The 19,071-nt window shown below is 38.9% G+C and overlaps 1 protein-coding gene and 1 long non-coding RNA gene across 3 annotated transcripts in view; one reads left to right on the forward strand and one right to left on the reverse strand.

Moving 5' to 3' along the window:
* Window positions 1–19,071, reverse strand: part of CPA6 (carboxypeptidase A6) — a 294,891-nt gene that overhangs the window by 64,008 nt on the left and 211,812 nt on the right. The window contains exons 5-6 of one of the 2 annotated variants that reach the window (XM_003586889.6): window positions 17,733–17,834; window positions 15,105–15,209 (exon numbers count right to left, since the gene is read on the reverse strand). In XM_003586889.6, coding sequence (XP_003586937.1) covers window positions 15,105–15,209; window positions 17,733–17,834 — 207 coding nt within the window. The remainder of the gene's footprint in view (window positions 1–15,104; window positions 15,210–17,732; window positions 17,835–19,071) is intronic. The other variant, XM_025001830.2, reaches the window with a different exon arrangement.
* Window positions 1–19,071, forward strand: part of LOC112449514 (uncharacterized) — a 157,220-nt gene that overhangs the window by 61,597 nt on the left and 76,552 nt on the right. The window lies entirely within an intron of this gene.

Consider the following 19,071-nt stretch of genomic DNA (forward strand, 5'->3'; position numbering starts at 1 on the left):
TGACACTGAGTTTTGTGAGCTGTTTGTACATTTTGGAGATTACATTCCTGTTAGTCTCTTCATCTGAAAATATTTTCTTCCATTCTGAGGGTTGTCTTTTCATTTGCTTTAGGTTTACTTTGCTATGTGTCCATGCTGGCTTTTATTTATTTTTGATATAACAGCATGTCACAGGCATTTTTCCCATCCTAAATACTCCTTTAATATGTTTAATGAAGTCAGGGCTATCAATCATTTCCTTTATACTTTTCTGCTTTACTTTGATATTTGGAAACATCTTACTTACTTGGAAGTCAAATCAATGTTTTCCAGAGTTACTTATTTTATATTCTTTAAAAAAATATTTATTTGGCTGCGTGCGATCTTCATTGTGGTATGTGGGATTTTTAGTTGTGGCATGTGAACTCTTAGCTGTGGCATGGGGGATCTAGTTCTCTGAACGCCCCCTGAACAAGGGACTGAACCCCAGGCCTTCTGAATTGGGAGGGCAGTCTTAGCCATTGAACCACCAGGGAAGTGCCACTTATTCTATATTTTGTAAGTAAAGACTCTGGTCAAATTTGCCCTAGTGCACTCAAAGCCGGTGCATTGGACAACCCAAAGGGATGGAATGGGGAGGGAGGTGGGAAGGGGTTTTGGGTGGGGAGACACATGTACACCTGTGGCTGATTCATGTCAATGCATGGCAAAAACCACCACAATATTGTAAGGTAATTAGCCTCCAATTATAATAAATAATTTAAAAAAATTTGCTCTAGCAATATAGAAATATTTGAGGCAAAAATTAAGTTATGTACATAACTCTGAGCCAGCTAGCCCCAGCCGTGGCTTGAGATACCCAGCCCTGGAGATAGACAATTTTAAATTCTCAAAAGTGCACAAAGCCCAGATGACCTCATTTGATTGGAGATGATTCTGAGAAACGAGCAAATGCTATTCCATCTGCACTGCCAACAAAGAATTAAGTGGCTTTTCCACAATTAAGAAAAAAACATGAAAAATTAAAAGATGTTAAATATAGGCTGCTGCTAAAAATTGCTTGCCTACCTCAACTACCATTATGATTCCCCTCGTGAACTCGTGCCAGAGCTCAGAACAGGAGTGGTGAACTGTTTCAGTTCTCTACCTTTTTCCTGTCTCTTATCAGGTGGAGTAATACACTCAAGAAAAATACTTGAAACAATTCTGTTATGGTTGGCTAAATCACTGGGATGTTTTCTTGGATTTCTGTTTCCAAATTAAACCTGTAAACCAAGTATGGATTCTTTTGGTTGAGATACTCAACTCTGTTTACAGAGTCTCTTTAATCTCTCATCAGAGAGTATTTCCTCCTTTTGGTTTAGGAGAATCAAGCTGTAAGAGGACAGAGTTTTGAAAATCCTGTCTCCCTCCCCACTATACACTCTGCCTGGGCTGGTGCATGATAGACACTTAGAAATTACTTGTTGACTACACCAATCATTTAACTTGCTTAATGGAGTGTGGTTTTGGGTTCTTCCCTTCAGACTAATAAAACTGCCAACATTTCAGCTGATGCTCCCACAGTTTCATCATTTTCTTGAGCATCTTGCCATCTTTGACTCATCCTGCACTTTCATCCCCATATCAAGCTGGTCATCAGTTCCTAAAGACTTTCTTTATTGCTGTTTTCTGTGTTTGTGTCTCATCTCCCCAGTAGAATTGTAGTAAAAGAATTGAGGGAAGCATTAATGTAATGTACATTACAGTACTTGTACTGTTCTAGAACTTTGCAAGCTGCCTTCACATAAAAAGAAGAGCTTAATAAGTCTTTGGTTGAATGAATGAATGATTTTTTCATTTGAACTATATAAACCTTTTCTTTACTTTCCATTCCTACATCCACTCTCCCTGTCCATGTGTGGAATTGTGCCCTAAACATTCTAGTTAGTTGCCTCACTCTAGGCTTCTACTTCCTTCCATTCATATATCATTGTATTTCTTCTTTAAACTCTCATTTAATACTGATATGCTTTTCATGCATGAGAGTATTATCTCATTTTTCTTTATTGGACCAAACTCTGGCTTCCAAGGCTAACTTTAATAATTTTTCAGTCAGTCTCAGATTGCACTAGAATCTACTCACACAAACTGTAGGATTTGGTCTTACTAATCTATACCATGCCCTCAACGTTATTGGTCTTTTTTTTGAACATGATTATATCTCCCTGGTCACATTTCCATTCCTGAGTCAAGGTCTAATGAGACTCACTTCCCCAGAGATTTTTCCTAAAGCTTGTCATCTTTCAAAGTCTAATGGATTTCTCTGATTTCTTTTAAATAATTTTTTTTTTTTTTTGGATGCGGACCATTTTAAAACTCTTGAAAACTATTTTTTTTAAACTATTTTTTTAAAAACTCAAAACTATTGAATGTGTTACAATATTTCTTCTATTTTATGTTTTGGTTTTTTGGCCATGAGGCATGTGGGATCTTAGCTCCCTCACCAGGGATCGAACCCACACTCTCCTACACTGGAAGGTGAGGTCTTAACCACTGTATCGCCAGGAAAATCCATCTCTGATTCTTGAATTCCTTCAGCTATTACAGTCAGTATAATTTAATCTCCAAAGATACACTGTTTTATGTTGTTTACTACTTCCTGCACACAAATATTTCTCCTCAAATAAAATGTAGACTGCTTGAGGGCTGGCCCATGACTTACACTTCTGCTGACCCCACAGTGTTGAGAGCTGAAAATGTAGTGACCAACAAGAAATTGTTGGCTGATTAATATAAACATTCTCTAACAGGACCCTATTTAACACTGAGTTAAAGGAAATAACAGCTTTATCAGGATATAATTCACACGTTCTACAGTTCATCTTTTTAAAGTATACAATTAAGTGGCTTTTAATATATTCACAGAGTAATGCAACTGTCACCACTACCTAATTTTAGAATATTTTCATCACCAAAAAAGACACTTCATATCCTTTAGGTATCAACTCCCTGACCCCCCTCATTTTCCTAGCCATAGGTAACCACTAATCCACTTTCTGTCTGTAAATTAGCCTGTTTTGGACGTCATGTACAAGAGGAATTGTGTACTGTGTGGTCTTTTGTGGCTGCTGTTTTCAGTTAGCTCAGTGCTTTCAAGGTTCATCTATGTTGTAGCATGTATCAACACTTCATTTCTTTTTTTTTTAAATTGAGTGTAATTCATTTAAAAATGTACAGTTCAGTGGTTTTTTAGTATGTTCATAAATGCCATTGTCATTACTATCTAATTGCAGAACTTTTCCATCACCCCCCAAAAGAAACATGGTACCTATTAGTAGTCATTCCCAATTCCCCTCTCCCCACATCCTCTGGCAACCACTAATCTACTTCCTGTTTCTATGGATTTGCCTGTTCTTGACATTTCATATATATGGAATGATACAATATATGGCCTTTTACTTCTGGTTTATTTCATGTAACATGTTTCGAGGTTCATCCATGTTGTGGTTTGTATTGTACTTTATTATGGTTGAATAATATTCCATGGCATGGATCTACCATATTTTGTTTATCCATCAGTTGATGGACCTCTGAGTTGCTTCCATGTTTTTGGCTATTAGGACAATTTTGCTGTGAACATTCCTGTACACATTTCTGTGTGGATATATGTTTTCATTGTTCTCAGTTATGTATACAGGAGTGGAATTTGGGGGTTGCATGAGTAACTATGTGTTTACTTTTTGAGGAAGTGCTAAAGAGTTTTTAACTATTTTTAACTTGTTAGTTTCCTTTGCAATTTTATTTTCAACTCCATTACTTTTAAGCTTTGTGAGTGTTGCTTTTTGTAAGTCTTGATTAGCTCTCTATTTTCTGTGTTCCCTGCCCTGTATGTGTCCTCGTATTTAAGTCTCTTGTGCCATGCTTAGTTGTTCAGTCATGTCTGACTCTTTGCAACCATGGACTGTAGCCCACCAGCCTCCTCTATCCACAGAAGTCTCTAGGAAAGAATACTGGAGTGGGTTGCCACGCCTTCTTCCAGGGGATCTGCCCAACCCAGGCATCAAACCCAGGTCTCATGCATTGTAGGTAGATTCTTTACCGGCTGAGCCACTAGGGAAGCCCATTTAAGTCTCTTACTCATCTGCAAGTAGAATCTGTTCACTTTTGCAGACAGATAACTTCCAAATTCTATATATTTACTTCTGTTTCTTTCCCTTTCTTAATCTATTCTAGTTTTCTTTCTTTGATGAATTTAGTATCTGTATCATCCCTTTTGGCCCATGACAAATTTAAGAAAACTTTATCACCAAAAGATAGTGTTTCTTAAATTTCCTTTTTGGATTCATGGTGAAGTGACATCTGTGATACGCATTTCAATAGTACATCTACCATGTTTTTTCCCCTTGGCTTCCTCCATCCGAAACCAGTTGTTGTGTTCAGTTGTTAAGTTTTGTCTGACTTTGCAACCCCATGGACTGCAGCACGCCAGGCTTCCCTGTCCTTCACTTTCTCCTGGAGTTTGCTCAAATTCATTTCCATTGATGCCATCCAACTGTCTTACCCTCTGTTGCCCCCTTCTGCTCCTGCTCTCAGTCTTTCCAATGTCTTTTGGACATTGGAATCAGGGTCTTTTCCAATGAGTCAGCTCTTCACATCAGGTGGCCAAAGTATACCCCTGAAGTGTAGTAATACCAATGAATTGAAAGTCACTCAGTCGTGTCCGACTGTAGTCCATGGAATTCTCCAGGCCAGAATACTGGAGTGGGTTGCTGTCCCCTTCTCCAGGGGATCTTCCCAACCCAGGGATCAAACCCAGGTCTCCCGCATTGCAGGAAGATTTTTTTACCAGCTGAGCCACAAAGGAAGCCCAAGAATACTGCAGTGGGTAGCCTATCCCTTCTCCGGTGGATCTTCCTGACCCAGGAATCGAACTGGGGTCTTCTGCATTGCAGGTGGATTCTTAACCAACTGAGCTATCTGCTGTACTATAAATATAACATTAATAATGGTTCTGTTAACCTGGTATAAAGACACATTGAAAAAGAGAAAGATTTTGCAACCCAAGCATATCTCCATTGCTTTTCTTTATTTTGCTTATATTAGTAAGATATAAAAATTTATAATATGAATACTATAAAAAAGAAGTGACAGGTATTGAAATTGAAAGTGATAGCTCTCTATTTTTCAACATAATTAAAAGATTTTCAATTTGAAAGATAAAACCCACAATCTTATCATGCATTTTGCATTTTAAAAACATCTGCCAGCCAGCAGTTATTTGTTGAGATAATGAATACAGTTATCAGTTATGTGTTGAGACAGTGAATTCACTTGAGCAGTTTTTAAAGTAAAATAATCAAGGCCATCTCACCAGTGAAGCAAGCCAGGTAGTTTGCTTCTCTGTCATTGCTTTCTAAGCTTTGTGTGTCCAAGACTCAGGGACTCATCCACTAAACTGGAGTAGGCAGCAGCAGTGGAAGTGGCTCCCAGGGCCTGACATGGGAGAGTCAAGCTGGCTGAAGAGGAGAGGGACAGTCACAGCCACAGCCAACACTCCTGGTGTCCATGGTGGAGTGAGTCAGGGTCAGTTGATGAAGTTTATACATAGCGGAGAGGAAAGGGCAAGAATAAACTTGGCTTCTGACCGCCCAGGAAGGAAAACAGTACCTGGTTCCAAAGAGAATGGAACCCAGGAGTATGGAGACCTGGTTACTCTTTTTACAATACATTTAACATTTTGAGATAGATATAGATTCACATGGGGCTTCCCTGGTGGCTCAGATGGTAAAGAATCTGCCTGCAATGCGGGAGACCTGGGTTTGGTCCCTGGGTCAGAAAGATCCCTTGTTGAAGGGAATGGCTACCCACTCCAGTATTCTTTCCTGGAGAGTTCCATGGACAGAGATTACAAATTCACATATAAGAATTAATACAGAGAAATCCCTTGTACCCTGGACCCACTTTCCCCCAATGGCAATATCTTATAAAACTATAGTATGAGGTACCATTTCACACCAGTCAGAATGGCTGCGATCCAAAAGTCTACAAATAATAAATGCTGGAGAGGGTGTGGAGAAAAGGGAACCCTCTTACACTGTTGGTGGGAATGCAAACTAGTACAGCCACTATGGAGAACAGTGTGGAGATTCCTTAAAAAACTGGAAATAGAACTGCCTTATGATCCAGCAATCCCACTGCTGGGCATACACACTGAGGAAACCAGAAGGGAAAGAGACACGTGTACCTCAATGTTCATCGCAGCACTGTTTATAATAGCCAGGACATGGAAGCAACCTAGATGTCCATCAGCAGATGAATGGATAAGAAAGCTGTGGTACATATACGCAATGGAGTATTACTCAGCCATTAAAAAGAATACATTTGAATCAGTTCTAATGAGGTGGATGAAACTGGAGCCTATTATACAGAGTGAAGTAAGCCAGAAGGAAAAACATAAATACAGTATACTAACGCATATATATGGAATTTAGAAAGATGGTAACAATAACCCGGTGTACGAAACAGCAAAAGAGACACTGATGTATAGAACAGTCTTATGGACTCTGTGGGAGAGGGAGAGGGTGGGAAGATTTGGGAGAATGGCATTGAAACATGTAAAATATCATGTAAGAAACAAGTTGCCAGTCCAGGTTCAATGCACGATACTGGATGCTTGGGGCTAGTGCACTGGGACGACCCAGAGGGATGGTATGGGGAGGGAGGAGGCAGGAGGGAGGAGGGTTCAGGATGGGGAACACATGTATACCTGTGGCGGATTCATTTTGATATTTGGCAAAACTAATACAATTATGTAAAGTTTAAAAATTAAAAAAAAAAAAATAACAACAACTATAGTATAATATCCAGCTAGTGTACTGAAATGGACAGTCAAGATACAGACCCTTACCATCACAACAAGGACCCCTCATGGTTGCCCTTTTATAGCCACATTCACTTTCCTTTCCTTAATCCCCAGAAAACACTAATATGTTATCTATTTCTATACAGTTGAACCTTAAACAACACGGGGATTGGGGTGCTGACCCTCCAAAAACAGTGGAAAATCCATATATGCCACTTCTCGGGAGGTCCAATGTTTAAGACTCCATGTTTCCAGTGCAAGGAACACAGGTTCAATCCCTGTCAGGAAACTAAGATCCCACAGGCCACACGGTATGGCCAGAAAAAAAAATCCACATATAATTTTACAATTGGTCCTCCATGTCTAGTGTTCCACACCCCTGGGTTCAACCAACCAAGGATCATGTACAACTGTGGTACGTATTTATTGAAAAAAATCTGTATGAGTGGACCCTTGCAGTTTAAATCCATATTTGTTGTTGTTGTTCAGTCACTCAATTATGTCCAACTTTGCGACCCCATGAACTGCAGCATGCCAGGCTTTTCTGTCCATCACCAACTCCTCAAGTTTGCTCAAACTCATCATGTCCATTGAGTTAATGATGCCATCCAACCATCTCATCCTCTGTTGTCACCCTCTCATCCTGCCTTCAATCTTTCCCAGCATCAGGGTCTTTTCCAATGAGTCAGTTCTCTGCATCAGGTGGCCAAAGTATTGGAGTTTCAGCTTCAGCATCAGTCCTTCCAATGAATATTCAGGACTGATTTCCTTTAGGATGGACTGGTTTGATCTCCTTGCAGGCCAAGGGACTCTCAAGAGTCTTCTGCAACATCACAGTTCAAAAGCATCAATTCTTTGGCGCTCAGTTTTCTTTATGAGACTCCAACTCTCATATCCGTACATGACTACTGGAAAAACCATAGTTTTGACTAGACAGACTTTTGTCAGCAAAGTAATTTCTCTGCTTTTTAATATGCTGTCTATTTGAGTCAACTGTAATTTTATCACCTCAAGAACATCCTATAAATGAGTAATGGCAACCCACTCCAGTGTTCTTGCCTGGAGAATCCCAGGGACGGGGCAGCCTAGCGGGCTGCCATCTATGGGGTCGCAGAGAGTCAGACACGACTGAAGCAACTTAGCAGCAGCAGCATAGTATGTGTCTATTTGGGACTAGTTTTTCATTCAGCATAATTCTCTGGAGATTCATTCATGTTGTGTGTTTCCATAGTTTGTTCCTTTTTTGCTGAGTAGTTTTCCATGGTATGCATGTACTAGTTTGTTTAACCATTTGCCCATTGAAGGATATCTGGATTCTTTCCAGTTTTTGACTATTACAGATAAAGCTGCTGGAAACATTTGTATACAGTTTTTGAGTGAACACAAGTTTTAATTTCTCTGGGATAAATGCCAAGAGTGCAATTACTGGGTTATATGATAGTAGAAGCTGAAACTCCAATACTTTGGCCACCTGATGTGAAGAGCTGACTCATTTGAAAAGACCCTGATGCTGGGAAAGATTGAGGGCAGGAGGAGAAGGGGATGATAGAGGATGAGATGGTTGGATGGCATCACCGACTCAATGGACATGAGATTGGGTGAACTGCGGGAGTTAGTGATGGACAGGGAGGCCTGACGTGCTGCGGTTCATGGGGTCACAAAGAGTCGGACAGAACTGAGCGACTGAACTGAACCGAACTGATGATAGTTGCAAGTCTAGTTTTAAATGAAAGTGTTAACTGTTTTCAAGAGCAACTCCACCATTTTACATTCTCACTAGCAGTGTGTGAGTGATCCAGTTTTCCTCCATCTTCCCCAGCACTGGTTGGTGAGTCAGTCCCTCCCTGTACCTCCAGGGGTATGTGTGTGTGTAATTTTAGCCATTCTGATGGGTGTCTAGTGATAGCTCATTGTGGTTTTAATTTGAATTGTCCTAATGGCATCTTTTTTCCTGGGCTTTCTTTATTTTGGCCATCTGTATACTCTTTGGTGAAATGTCTCTTCATGTCTCTTGCCCATTTTCTAATTGGATTACTTGCTTTCTTATTGTCAAGTTTTGAGTTTATATTCTCCAAATAGGGATCATTTATCAGATATGTGGCAAAGTTTGTAGCTTGTCTTTTTTCTCCTCTTAACAGGGTCTTTCACACAGTAAAATTTTAAATTTTGATTATGCTTGATAATGTTTATCAACTTTTCCTTATATGGAGCTTGCAATTGGTGTCAAGCCTAAGAACTTTTTGCCTAGTTTTAGATCCTGAAGATTTTTTTCCTATTTTTTTAAAAAAAAGTTTTTATAAATTTACATTTTCCATTTAAGTCTCTGATCCACTTTGAGTTAATTTTTGTGTAAGAAATGAGACTTAGGTTGGAATTCATTTATTTGCCTATGGAAGTCCACTTGCTCCAGCACCATTTGTTGAAAAGCAAGTCTTTCCTTCACTGAATTGCTTTTACATCTTTGTTGAAAATCACTTGGGCACATTTTGTAGATCTGTATCTGAGTCTCCTGTTCCATTTTTCTGTGTGTCCCTTCACCAGCACTATATACTTTTGATTATTGTAGCTACATACCTTGAAGTTGAGTAAAATGATTCTTTTACAAAATAGTTTTAACTCTTCTGGTTCCTTTGCCTTTTCATATAAATTTTACAATAATTTCACCTATATCTACAAAAAGTCTTGCTGGAATTTTTATAGGAATTATGTTAAACATTGGAGAAGGCAATGGCACCCCACTCCAGTACTCTTGCCTGGAGAGTCCCATGGACAGAGGAGCCTGGTGGGCTGCAGTCCATGGGGTCGCTAAGAGTTGGACACGACTGAGCGACTTCACTTTCACTTTTAACTTTCATGCATTGGAGAGGGAAATGGCAACCCACTCCAGTGTTCTTGCCTGGAGAATCCCAGGGACGGGGGAGCCTGGTGGGCTGCCATCTCGGGTCGCACAGAGTTGGACATGACTGAAGCGACTTAGCAGCAGCAGCAGCATGTTAAACATTGATATCAATTGGAGAGAACTGATATTTTTCTATGTTGAAACTTCCAGTCCATGAATATGGCATATCTCTATATATTTAGATTTTTTTTTGATCAGTGTTTTATAGTTCTCAGCACATAATTCCTATACTTGTTTTGTGAGATTTATGCCTAAGTTTATTTCATTTGTTGAGTAATTATAAATTATGTATTTTTAATTTCAGCATCCACATGTTCACTGCTAGTATATAGAAATACAGTTGATTTTTGTATGTTTATCTTGTGTCCTGTGATCTTGTTACTTCCATTTTCCTATATATTCCTTGGGATTTTCTATGTAGACAATCATGTCATTAATGAATAGAAAAATTTTATTCATTCCTTTCAGATCTGTATGTCTTTTATTTCTTCCTCTTCTACTCACTAGAACTTTCAGCACTATGTTAATTAGGAGTGGTGAGAGTAGACATCCTTACCTTGTTCTTGATCCTAGGAGGAAGCATTTGCTTATCTACCACTAAGTGTAATGTTTGCAATATGATTTTCATAGATAGTTTTTATAAAGTTGAGGAAGTTCCACTCTATATCTGCTTTTCTGGGAGTTTTTATTATGAATGTCTATTAAATTTTGTCAAGGTATTTTTCTATATCAATTGATAAGATTAAATAGACTCTCTTCTTTAGCTAGTTAGTATGGTAGATTACATTGATTGAATTTCAAATATTAAGCCAGGTTTGGGTCTCTGAAATAAACCTCACTTGCTTGTGATGCAGAATTATTTTTATAGATAGATAAATTCTATTTGGAAATATTTTGTTAAGGATTTCTGAATCTATTTTCTAGTTTTTTTTTTTTTCCCCTACTGTCTGTCTGATTTTGGTACTAGGGTAATACTAACTTTATAAAATGAATTGAAAATGTTTGCTCCTATTTTGTGAAAGTGAGTGTGTAGAATTGGTCTTATTCTTCTTTAAACATTTGGTAGAATTCTTTAGTGCAGCCATCTGGGTAGGGAGATTTATTCCTTTCTTCTTTTTGAATTTTAAAATTATGAATTCACTGTCTTTAATAGTAGTAGGGATATTCAACTTGCCTGTTGCATAATGGATGAGTTGTCAAAGTTTGTGTTTTTCTATTTACTGGTATATTTTTGCCTAAGTTGTCAAATTTATATGTGTAGAGTTATCCATAGTATTCTTTTATTATCCTTTTGATATCTGCAGGGTCTGTAATCATATCTTTCATTCCTAAGTTGGTAATTTGTATGTTCTGTCTTTTTCTGTCTCTCTTGCTAGAACTTTGTTGATTTCACTGATCTTTTCAAGAACTAGCTCCTTGTTTCACTGATTCCTCTAACGATTTTCTGTTTTCAGTTTCATTGATTTTTACTCTTGTCCTTATTACCTCCTCCTTCTTGCTTTGCCTTTATTTTCTCTTTTTCTAGGTCCTTGAGTTGAGAGCTTATTGTTTTGAGAATTTCCCTCTTTTTTAATGTATACATTTAAGTGCTATAAATTTCCCTCATAGCATTGTTTTAGATGTGTACCACAAATTTTAATATGCTGTATGTATTTTCATGTTCATTCAGTGCAATTTACTTTTTAAATTTCCCTTGAGATTTTATCCTTAACTTATAGGTAATTCAGAGGCATCTTAATTTCTCAGTGTTTGGAGGTTATCTTTCTGTTATCAATATCTAGTTTGATTTCCTTGTGGTCAGAAAACACAGTCTGTATGATTTCACTTCCTTTAAATTTGTTGAGATTTGTTTCTTGGTGTGTGATATGGAATATTTTGGTATATGTTCTGTGTGTGTGTTCAGTTGTGTTCAATTATTTGAGACCCTATGGACATACCCACCAGGTTCATCTATCCATGGGATTTCCCAGACAAGAATAGCAGAGTGTGTTACCATTTCCTTCTTCAGGGAATCTTCCCAACCAAGGGATTGAACCTGTATCTCTTGCATCTCCTGCATTGGCAGGCAGGTTCTTTACCAGCTGAGCTGGGGTAAAGCCCCAGTATGTTCTGCAGGCACTCGAAAAGAATGCATATTCTGCTGTTGTTGGTTGGGTGATCCATAAATGTGATTTAGATCCTGTTGGTTGGTGGTGTTAAGTTCTTTCACATCCTTGCTGATTTTCTTTCTAATGATGCTCTGGTCATTTTAAAATATCAACTTGCTGATACTACTCCTATTAAAAATGAATTTATTTTATTAACTGCTTATTATATGCCAAGCACTCTTGTCTTTTATAAACATTATATAATTGAATCCTCCCAATAACTGAGTGTGTCACATATTATGATTATGATTATGACTTGCCCACCAAGATCACACAGCTAGTAAATGGCAGAGCTGGCATTCCAACCCAGGGCTGTCTGACTACTACATGTGTTTATGTAACCTCTGTGCCATCTGCTGTTCTAGCAGGAACTTAAAAGGCTTGATAAGTTTTCTTCCAGTTCATGTTGAAGTAAGGATGCAAACATTACAGTGATGGCTACGGAGAAAGTCCCACCAGGTACGGCCGGCAGCCTCTAAGGTGCCAGATGGCCCCCAGTGATTCTCACTTCTTGGCACTTGTGCTCTTGTCTAATGCCCTCCCCTTGAATGCAGTCTGGACCTAGTGATGTATTCTATTGGACAGAATATGAAAAAGTGATAGGATATCACTTCTGAAATTAGGTTAAAAGAGACGTAGCTTCCATCTTGGGCTGCTCGCTCTTTCTCCGCCTCATCTTTTCTGAGGGTAGCCATGTGCTGGGTTGTGAGCTGTCCTGTGGTGATGCCCACGTGATGGGGAACTAATATCTCTGGCTCACAGCCAGTGAAGATGGAAGCTGCCAACAGTCACATGACTGAGCTCTCAGATACAGATTCCCCACAGAAGCCTGAGATGGCCCAATCTCCAGCTGACACCTTGACTTACCCGAGGCACTTGGCTAAGCTGCACCTGGATTGTGACCCACAGAAACTAGAAAGTAATCAATGTTTGCTGTTTTAAGCTGCTGAATTTGGGGAAAAGCACCAAAAAGAGAGAGTGAAAATTCAGTTTAGTTCAGTCACTCAGTCATGTCCAACTCTTTGCAACCCCATGGAGTGCAGCATGCCAGTCTTCCCTGCCCATTACCAACTCTCAAAGCTTACTCAAACTCATGTCCATCGAGTTGTTGATGCCATCCAACCATTTCATCCTTTGTCGTCCCCTTCGCCTCCTGCCTTCAATCTTTCACAGCATCAGGGTCTTTTCAAAAGAGTCAGTTCTTTGCATCAGGTAGCCCTAGTACTGGAGCTTCAGCTTCAGAATCAGTCCTTCCAATGAATATTCAGGACTGATTTCCTTTAGGATGGACTGGTTTGATTTCCTTGAAGTCCAAGGGACTCTCAAGAGTCTTCTCCAACACCACAGTTCAAAAGCATCAACTCTTTGGGACTCAATTTAGCTTGGGTTCTAGGGCTGCCATGTATGGCTATACATATTGCATACTGCAAAGTCCAGGTAGTACCATTCATATCCTTAGGAGATGAATTCCAAGTCATCTCCCAGAAATTTCTCATTATCATAACCACTGAATTCTCATTATCCCCATTTATTCACAGATAACTGAAGTATTATTGAGTGCCAGATGGTGTTCTAGGTGCTAGGGATTTGGCAATGAACAAGATAGGCTCTGCCCTTGGCATTGGTATAGGAAGAGACACAATTACCACATGGACATTAAGTTTAGGTGCTATAAAAAGGCTGCACATGTGAGGGTGAGATTAAATGTTTGGAAGATATATTTTATGTTCTATAATAACACACAGGACCATGCGTGCATGTGTGCTAAATCGCTCCAGTTGTGTCTGACTCTGTGCTACCCTATGGGCTATAGCCCACCAGGCTCCTTTGTCCATGGGATTCTCCAGGCAAGAATACTGGAGTGGGTTGCCATGCCCTTCTCCAGGGGATCTTCCTGACCCAGGGATAGAATCCATGTCTCTTATGTCTCTTGCATTGGCAGCTGGGTTCTTTACCACTAGCACCACCTGGCAAGGACCATAGTCTATAAACAATAGATGTTCTGTTCTTAACCATTTATTCCCTTTTCATTTTTGAAACTTGAGACAGTAGAAAATGTTATATGTATATAATGGATATTTATACAAGATGCTAGGGTTAACAGTTTGTTAGCTTTTGCATTTGTCCTACTGGATAAAATGGTGTTTTAAGAGAATATGAATTGCTGAATACACTGAGTGGGAATACTTTGAAAATTTTATTATTACATTATAAAATGGATACTTGTGTGGGCTTGGTAGTGGTGGAGAAGCAGATTTTACAAATTCAGTGCAGCATTGACATTTGTGAGGCATATTTTCTAAGACTAGGGGAGTCTTCAGAATCACAAACTGCACTAGGTCACTTTCCCATAAAACATAGTGAAATATAACTGAAATATTTCACTATCTTGTATCATTAATGGTTTTCCATAAATAATTTTTAGGGTTATTTTCTGGCTTAGAACCTCCTTTCCTTAGACTTTTTCACTTTTATTACCTGTACTAGTAGTTTGTTTTCTTTTAGGAGTCTTTAAAAAAAACAAAACACTAAGAAGTTGAACTGAAAAAGAAAGCCATGAAAGTCATTACATTCTTGACAATAGAAAGATATCAGAACGTATTAAGATGTTAGCCCCTGAGGCTGACCCACTCTTAGGATAAGAACACATTCAATATACTAGCCTCATAAGGCTTATGGCTTAAATGAAGCCTCCAGAAAATGAGAAACCACTGTGAGTCACCAACCATTAGTCACTGAAAAGCACTGAAACAGCGAATGTTACATCCGCAAATGCTAAAGGTCTTTGGTGTCTAAATCACAGATCCATAGCAGGAGGGCATCTCTTTATTGCTATAGCATATGTGAGATCATTTTGAAGGAGAACAAAAGTCACGTAGAATTTTCCATGCTGAATATCACATGATAAAATGTTTTGGAACACCATACGTTGAATTTTTAGCATTTTGTCATACATCAGCTCCTATGGTTGGTTCCTAATTTGTCATAAATTCATAAACACTCTGAATCTCAAGTTCTTTCTCTTTAATGAGGGTTGGTGGTTCCAGTCTCCAAGGGCAGAGGTGAAGATAATCTGAGCCAGGGTTTTGAGAGGCCTTCATAAACATAAAAGCAACCCACAAAATTATGGTGTTATTTTCAGGTATCACTCGCTTCACATTCCCAGTTTTGTTCCTTGAGCAGAATAAAAACACTGGCTAGCTCAAATGGATACTTCATAAAGGGTTTAACTTACTTCTTTTACAAACCACTGACAGAAGGCAGGGCCAATCCATTCTCTTGCATGAATGCCACAGTCCATCCAGACAGCTCTTTTGTAAGCTCGTGATCTTCTGCCCAGCTGAAAACAAGAGTATTCATAGTTACCAAAGCAAGCTTTTATTTTTGGATTCACTGACCTGCATAATTTAATATGGTTTCAGCATAATACTTCACTAGAGTTGGGTTCATTAGGTAACCCATAAAAAAGACAAAGAGAGTTCCTATCGATTTCAGAAGTCCAGGCTTGTTTATGCAGAAACTGTAAATTTATTGCCTTAATTACAAATCAAAGGAGTGGAAAATACATAAGGCAAAGGCAGTTGGTTAAATAGGTGTGCTTCTCCATTTTAGGGCTTCCCAGGTGGTGCCAGTGGTAAAGAACTTGCTTGCCAATGCAAGAGATGTGAGAGATGCGGGTTCGATCCCTGTGTCGGGAAGATCCCCTGGAGGAGGGAATGGCAATCCATTCCAGTACTCTTGCTTGGAGAATCCCAAGGACAGTGGAGCCTAGAGGTCCCCAGTCCATAGGGTTGCAAAGAGTTGGACATGACTGAAGCGACTTAGCATGCACACATTCCATTTTAATATAGTATGTGGCGGTTAAGTAAGAAGCTGAATTTTTCCCTTCCTTTTCCTTGTCCTTGCCCTCTTTTTCTCAACCCCCACTCCCCAGGCAAGGTAACAGAAATATTCCCAAGCAATATCTATTAAAGAAATAGCTATGTCTTGTAGGAAGACAAAGTCAAATTTTATTACAGTACATAAAGGAAACACAAAACAATTTGATTTGTAGAATCAAGCAATAAACTTTTCTTTATAATCTTGTTATATAAATTTCATCTATAACATGGTTTCTTACCCACTAATTAGTAGGTGGCTTTTGACATTGATGGGAGATCTAGTTTTCATTCATTCATTAATTCACTCAACTTATATTAACACTTCAAGAAATCCTTTTAAACATCAGATACGGTGCTTGGCCTTGGAGATTCTGAGATGAGAAGATGAGGAATTTATATGGTAGTGGAGAAGGCAGAAATACCAGCAATTCATCACTATAATGTGAATATGCAGGAGTTACTTTGGGGACATTGGGTGCTATGTGTCATTTGCCTGTGGAACAAACGAGGGCTTCTCAGGAGAGAAAGACTTTGAGTAGGAGAGTAAGACTTGAAACTTGCTTGGCAGACAAGTGAAAGAAGACATCTATCTCAAGCTTGGAAGAGAAGCTGAGCACACCATGTTTGAACCACTGCTTCTAAGGTCTGAGGAAAGAAGGGAGATGAAGCTGACACAGAGGCAAGAGACAGATGACATTCCTGGATATGACATACAGATAAGGCTTCATCCTGTATTCTATGGGAGGGATGTGGGTGTGTGTGTATAGTTAGGTTAGAGGATGAGAGGGTGGGGACTCATGAGGAAGTTCAGTTCTGAAGCCATGATTGTAATAGTCCAGGGAGAATAGATCCAGAAACAAGCCTAGGTCAACAGCAGTGAGGACAAGAGGAGAGGTTGTGATAAATCCAGAAGATAGAAGGAAAAAAAAAAAATAGTCAGTTCTTCGTGTTCGATTTGAAGTGGTTAGAATAAGGAAGAGGAATTCGGGGTGGTTCATGTTTCCTGATCTGGAGCACAGTGGTGTCATCGTGAGTCTGAGGTGCTTTGGTGAGTGTCGAGATGAGGATGCCCAGCTCTAGAGAGCAGAGTCCACTGAACAGATAAGTCTGGAATGATAGCTGAAACCATGCGGTGGATGTGCTTCCGAGACAGCAGGTAGACAGAGAGCACAGCTGGGGAGAGAACCCTGGGGTCACCAGCATGTATAGAAAGGACAAGGGAAGAGGATGCTCTGAGACGGGAAGAGAGCCAAGGAGAAGTCATGCAGAAGTTCTAGAGTTGTTGTCGGGGCAAAGGTCAGGGAGTCCAGGGTCTGAATGGTTGGTGAGGAAGTAGAGACAGTGATGTAGGAAAATCTTTTAAGATGTTTGGCTGAGAAGGAATGGAGAGCTATAGGTGAGTAGCTGGAAGAGAATGCAGGCTCAAGGGCTGGGAGTGACGCACACCTTCTGACACATTTGTATAGTTTTGCTTCTGTTCATTGTAAGCAGCACCAGCCCACAAATAATTTTGAAGGTCATTATTTTTGAAGTTCATCAGTCACTCTGAATAAGTTAGAAATAGTATTCTTTGGAATACTTAAATGGCAAAAATTAAATATGGCTCAAAAACTTAAGGGAAAAAATATTTTTTCTTAAATTAGTGGGAAAAAAGTGAAAGTGTTAGTCACTCAATCATGCCTGACACCTTATAACCCCATGGACTGACAGCCCACCAGGCTCCTCTGTCTGTGGTATTATCCAGCCTGGATACTGGAATGAGTTGCCATTCCCTTCTCCAGGGTATCTTCTGCACCCAGGGATCAAACCCGGGTCTCTTGTTTGTAGGCAGATTCTTTACTATCTAAGCCACCAGTCTTAAATTACCAGATGATGTTAAATACGAGACACTATGAAATACCATTTTGCTTCTTTTCCTTATAAGTCAAAGCTGAAAAAGATGAATAGTAAATATTCAGTTGCTAATTTCTTATTTTTTTTACCTTTAAAACATAAAGAGATCTTCCCTCATATGATTTTCCAATAGAGAACATGTGAATGAGACCTGAATGTGTTTTATTCAAATGATGCATCCAATTTTGAATCTAAAAGCAAATAAATTAAAAACCATATTAGACTCACACAATTATGGAGCTTTTAATAAACAAAAGGTAACAGAAAGACAATAGGTCTTGGAACTCAAAAAGCATGTATGGAGTATAAAATTTAATGAAAAGCCAATTTTGTAGTCTTAATTTTCTTCAGGATACTAAAAATTACACTTTATTTTCTGCTCTCATATATAGCTGCTTTGTCTTCATATTGTTCCCTTTTTAAAGCATACCTTTCTACTACTATTTGTCATTAACATCTTAATGGCAAAATTTTACAGAAAGTTAATCAATGTATTCTGGATTCTGTTTAAAAATAAAAATTTATTTCTTTCATCTCCAAGTGTTTAAGAGGAAAAGAAAGAAGTAAGCTTCAGAAAAACCATCCCAACTATTGGAAAGTGTTTAAGTCCTATACATTGTAATTTACCACTGAACAGAAGATGCTAAGAAAAAGGCATTATCTTTTGCATTTAAGATTTAGTCTATCCAGCCACACATCAGAGGGTATACCATGAATAATTTCCCCAGTAATAGCAATATACTGACACTGATCCATTCACACACATTTATCTGTCAGCAGGAAAAGGTATATTTGAGGTAGATAAATAAGGTATTTAGAAAGATGGGTAACATTTCTGACTTAAAAGCCCAATAGGAGAGGAAGGAAGTCAGAAAAAAAGTGTCCCAGTGTTTCAAGATGTGTACTGCTGCTGCTAAGTCACTTCAGTCGTGTCCGACTCTGTGTGATCCCACAGACGGCAGCTACCAGGCTCCCCTGTCCCTGGGATTCTCCAGGCAAGAACACTGGAGTGGGTTGCCATTTCCTTCTCCAATGCATGAAAGTGAAAAGTGAAAAGGAAGTCGCTCAGTCGTGCCCGACTCTTAGTGACCCCATGGACTGCAGCCTACCAGGCTCCTCCATCCATGGGATTTTCCAGGCAAAGTACTGTAAGAGTCTAAAAAAAAATTTGGAAAGTACTCATATTTTCCTTTTTTTTCTATCGCTGTTTAGTCTAATGAGCACATGAACACACATATATTTACATATATGTATGTATGACTGAGTAACTCAACACACACAGGTATATGTACTTATCTATATTAATATATTTTAAAATTTTGACCTTTTTCTAGTGCATGTTAATAGCACTTTAATGTATCAAGTTATCTAAATCCTTTCCATTGCTGCTAACTTCAAGCTTCTAAAATGTATGTTAAAAACATAAAA

The sequence above is a fragment of the Bos taurus genome, chromosome 14 (genome assembly GCF_002263795.3).
Source record: "Bos taurus isolate L1 Dominette 01449 registration number 42190680 breed Hereford chromosome 14, ARS-UCD2.0, whole genome shotgun sequence".
NCBI lineage: Eukaryota > Metazoa > Chordata > Mammalia > Artiodactyla > Bovidae > Bos > Bos taurus.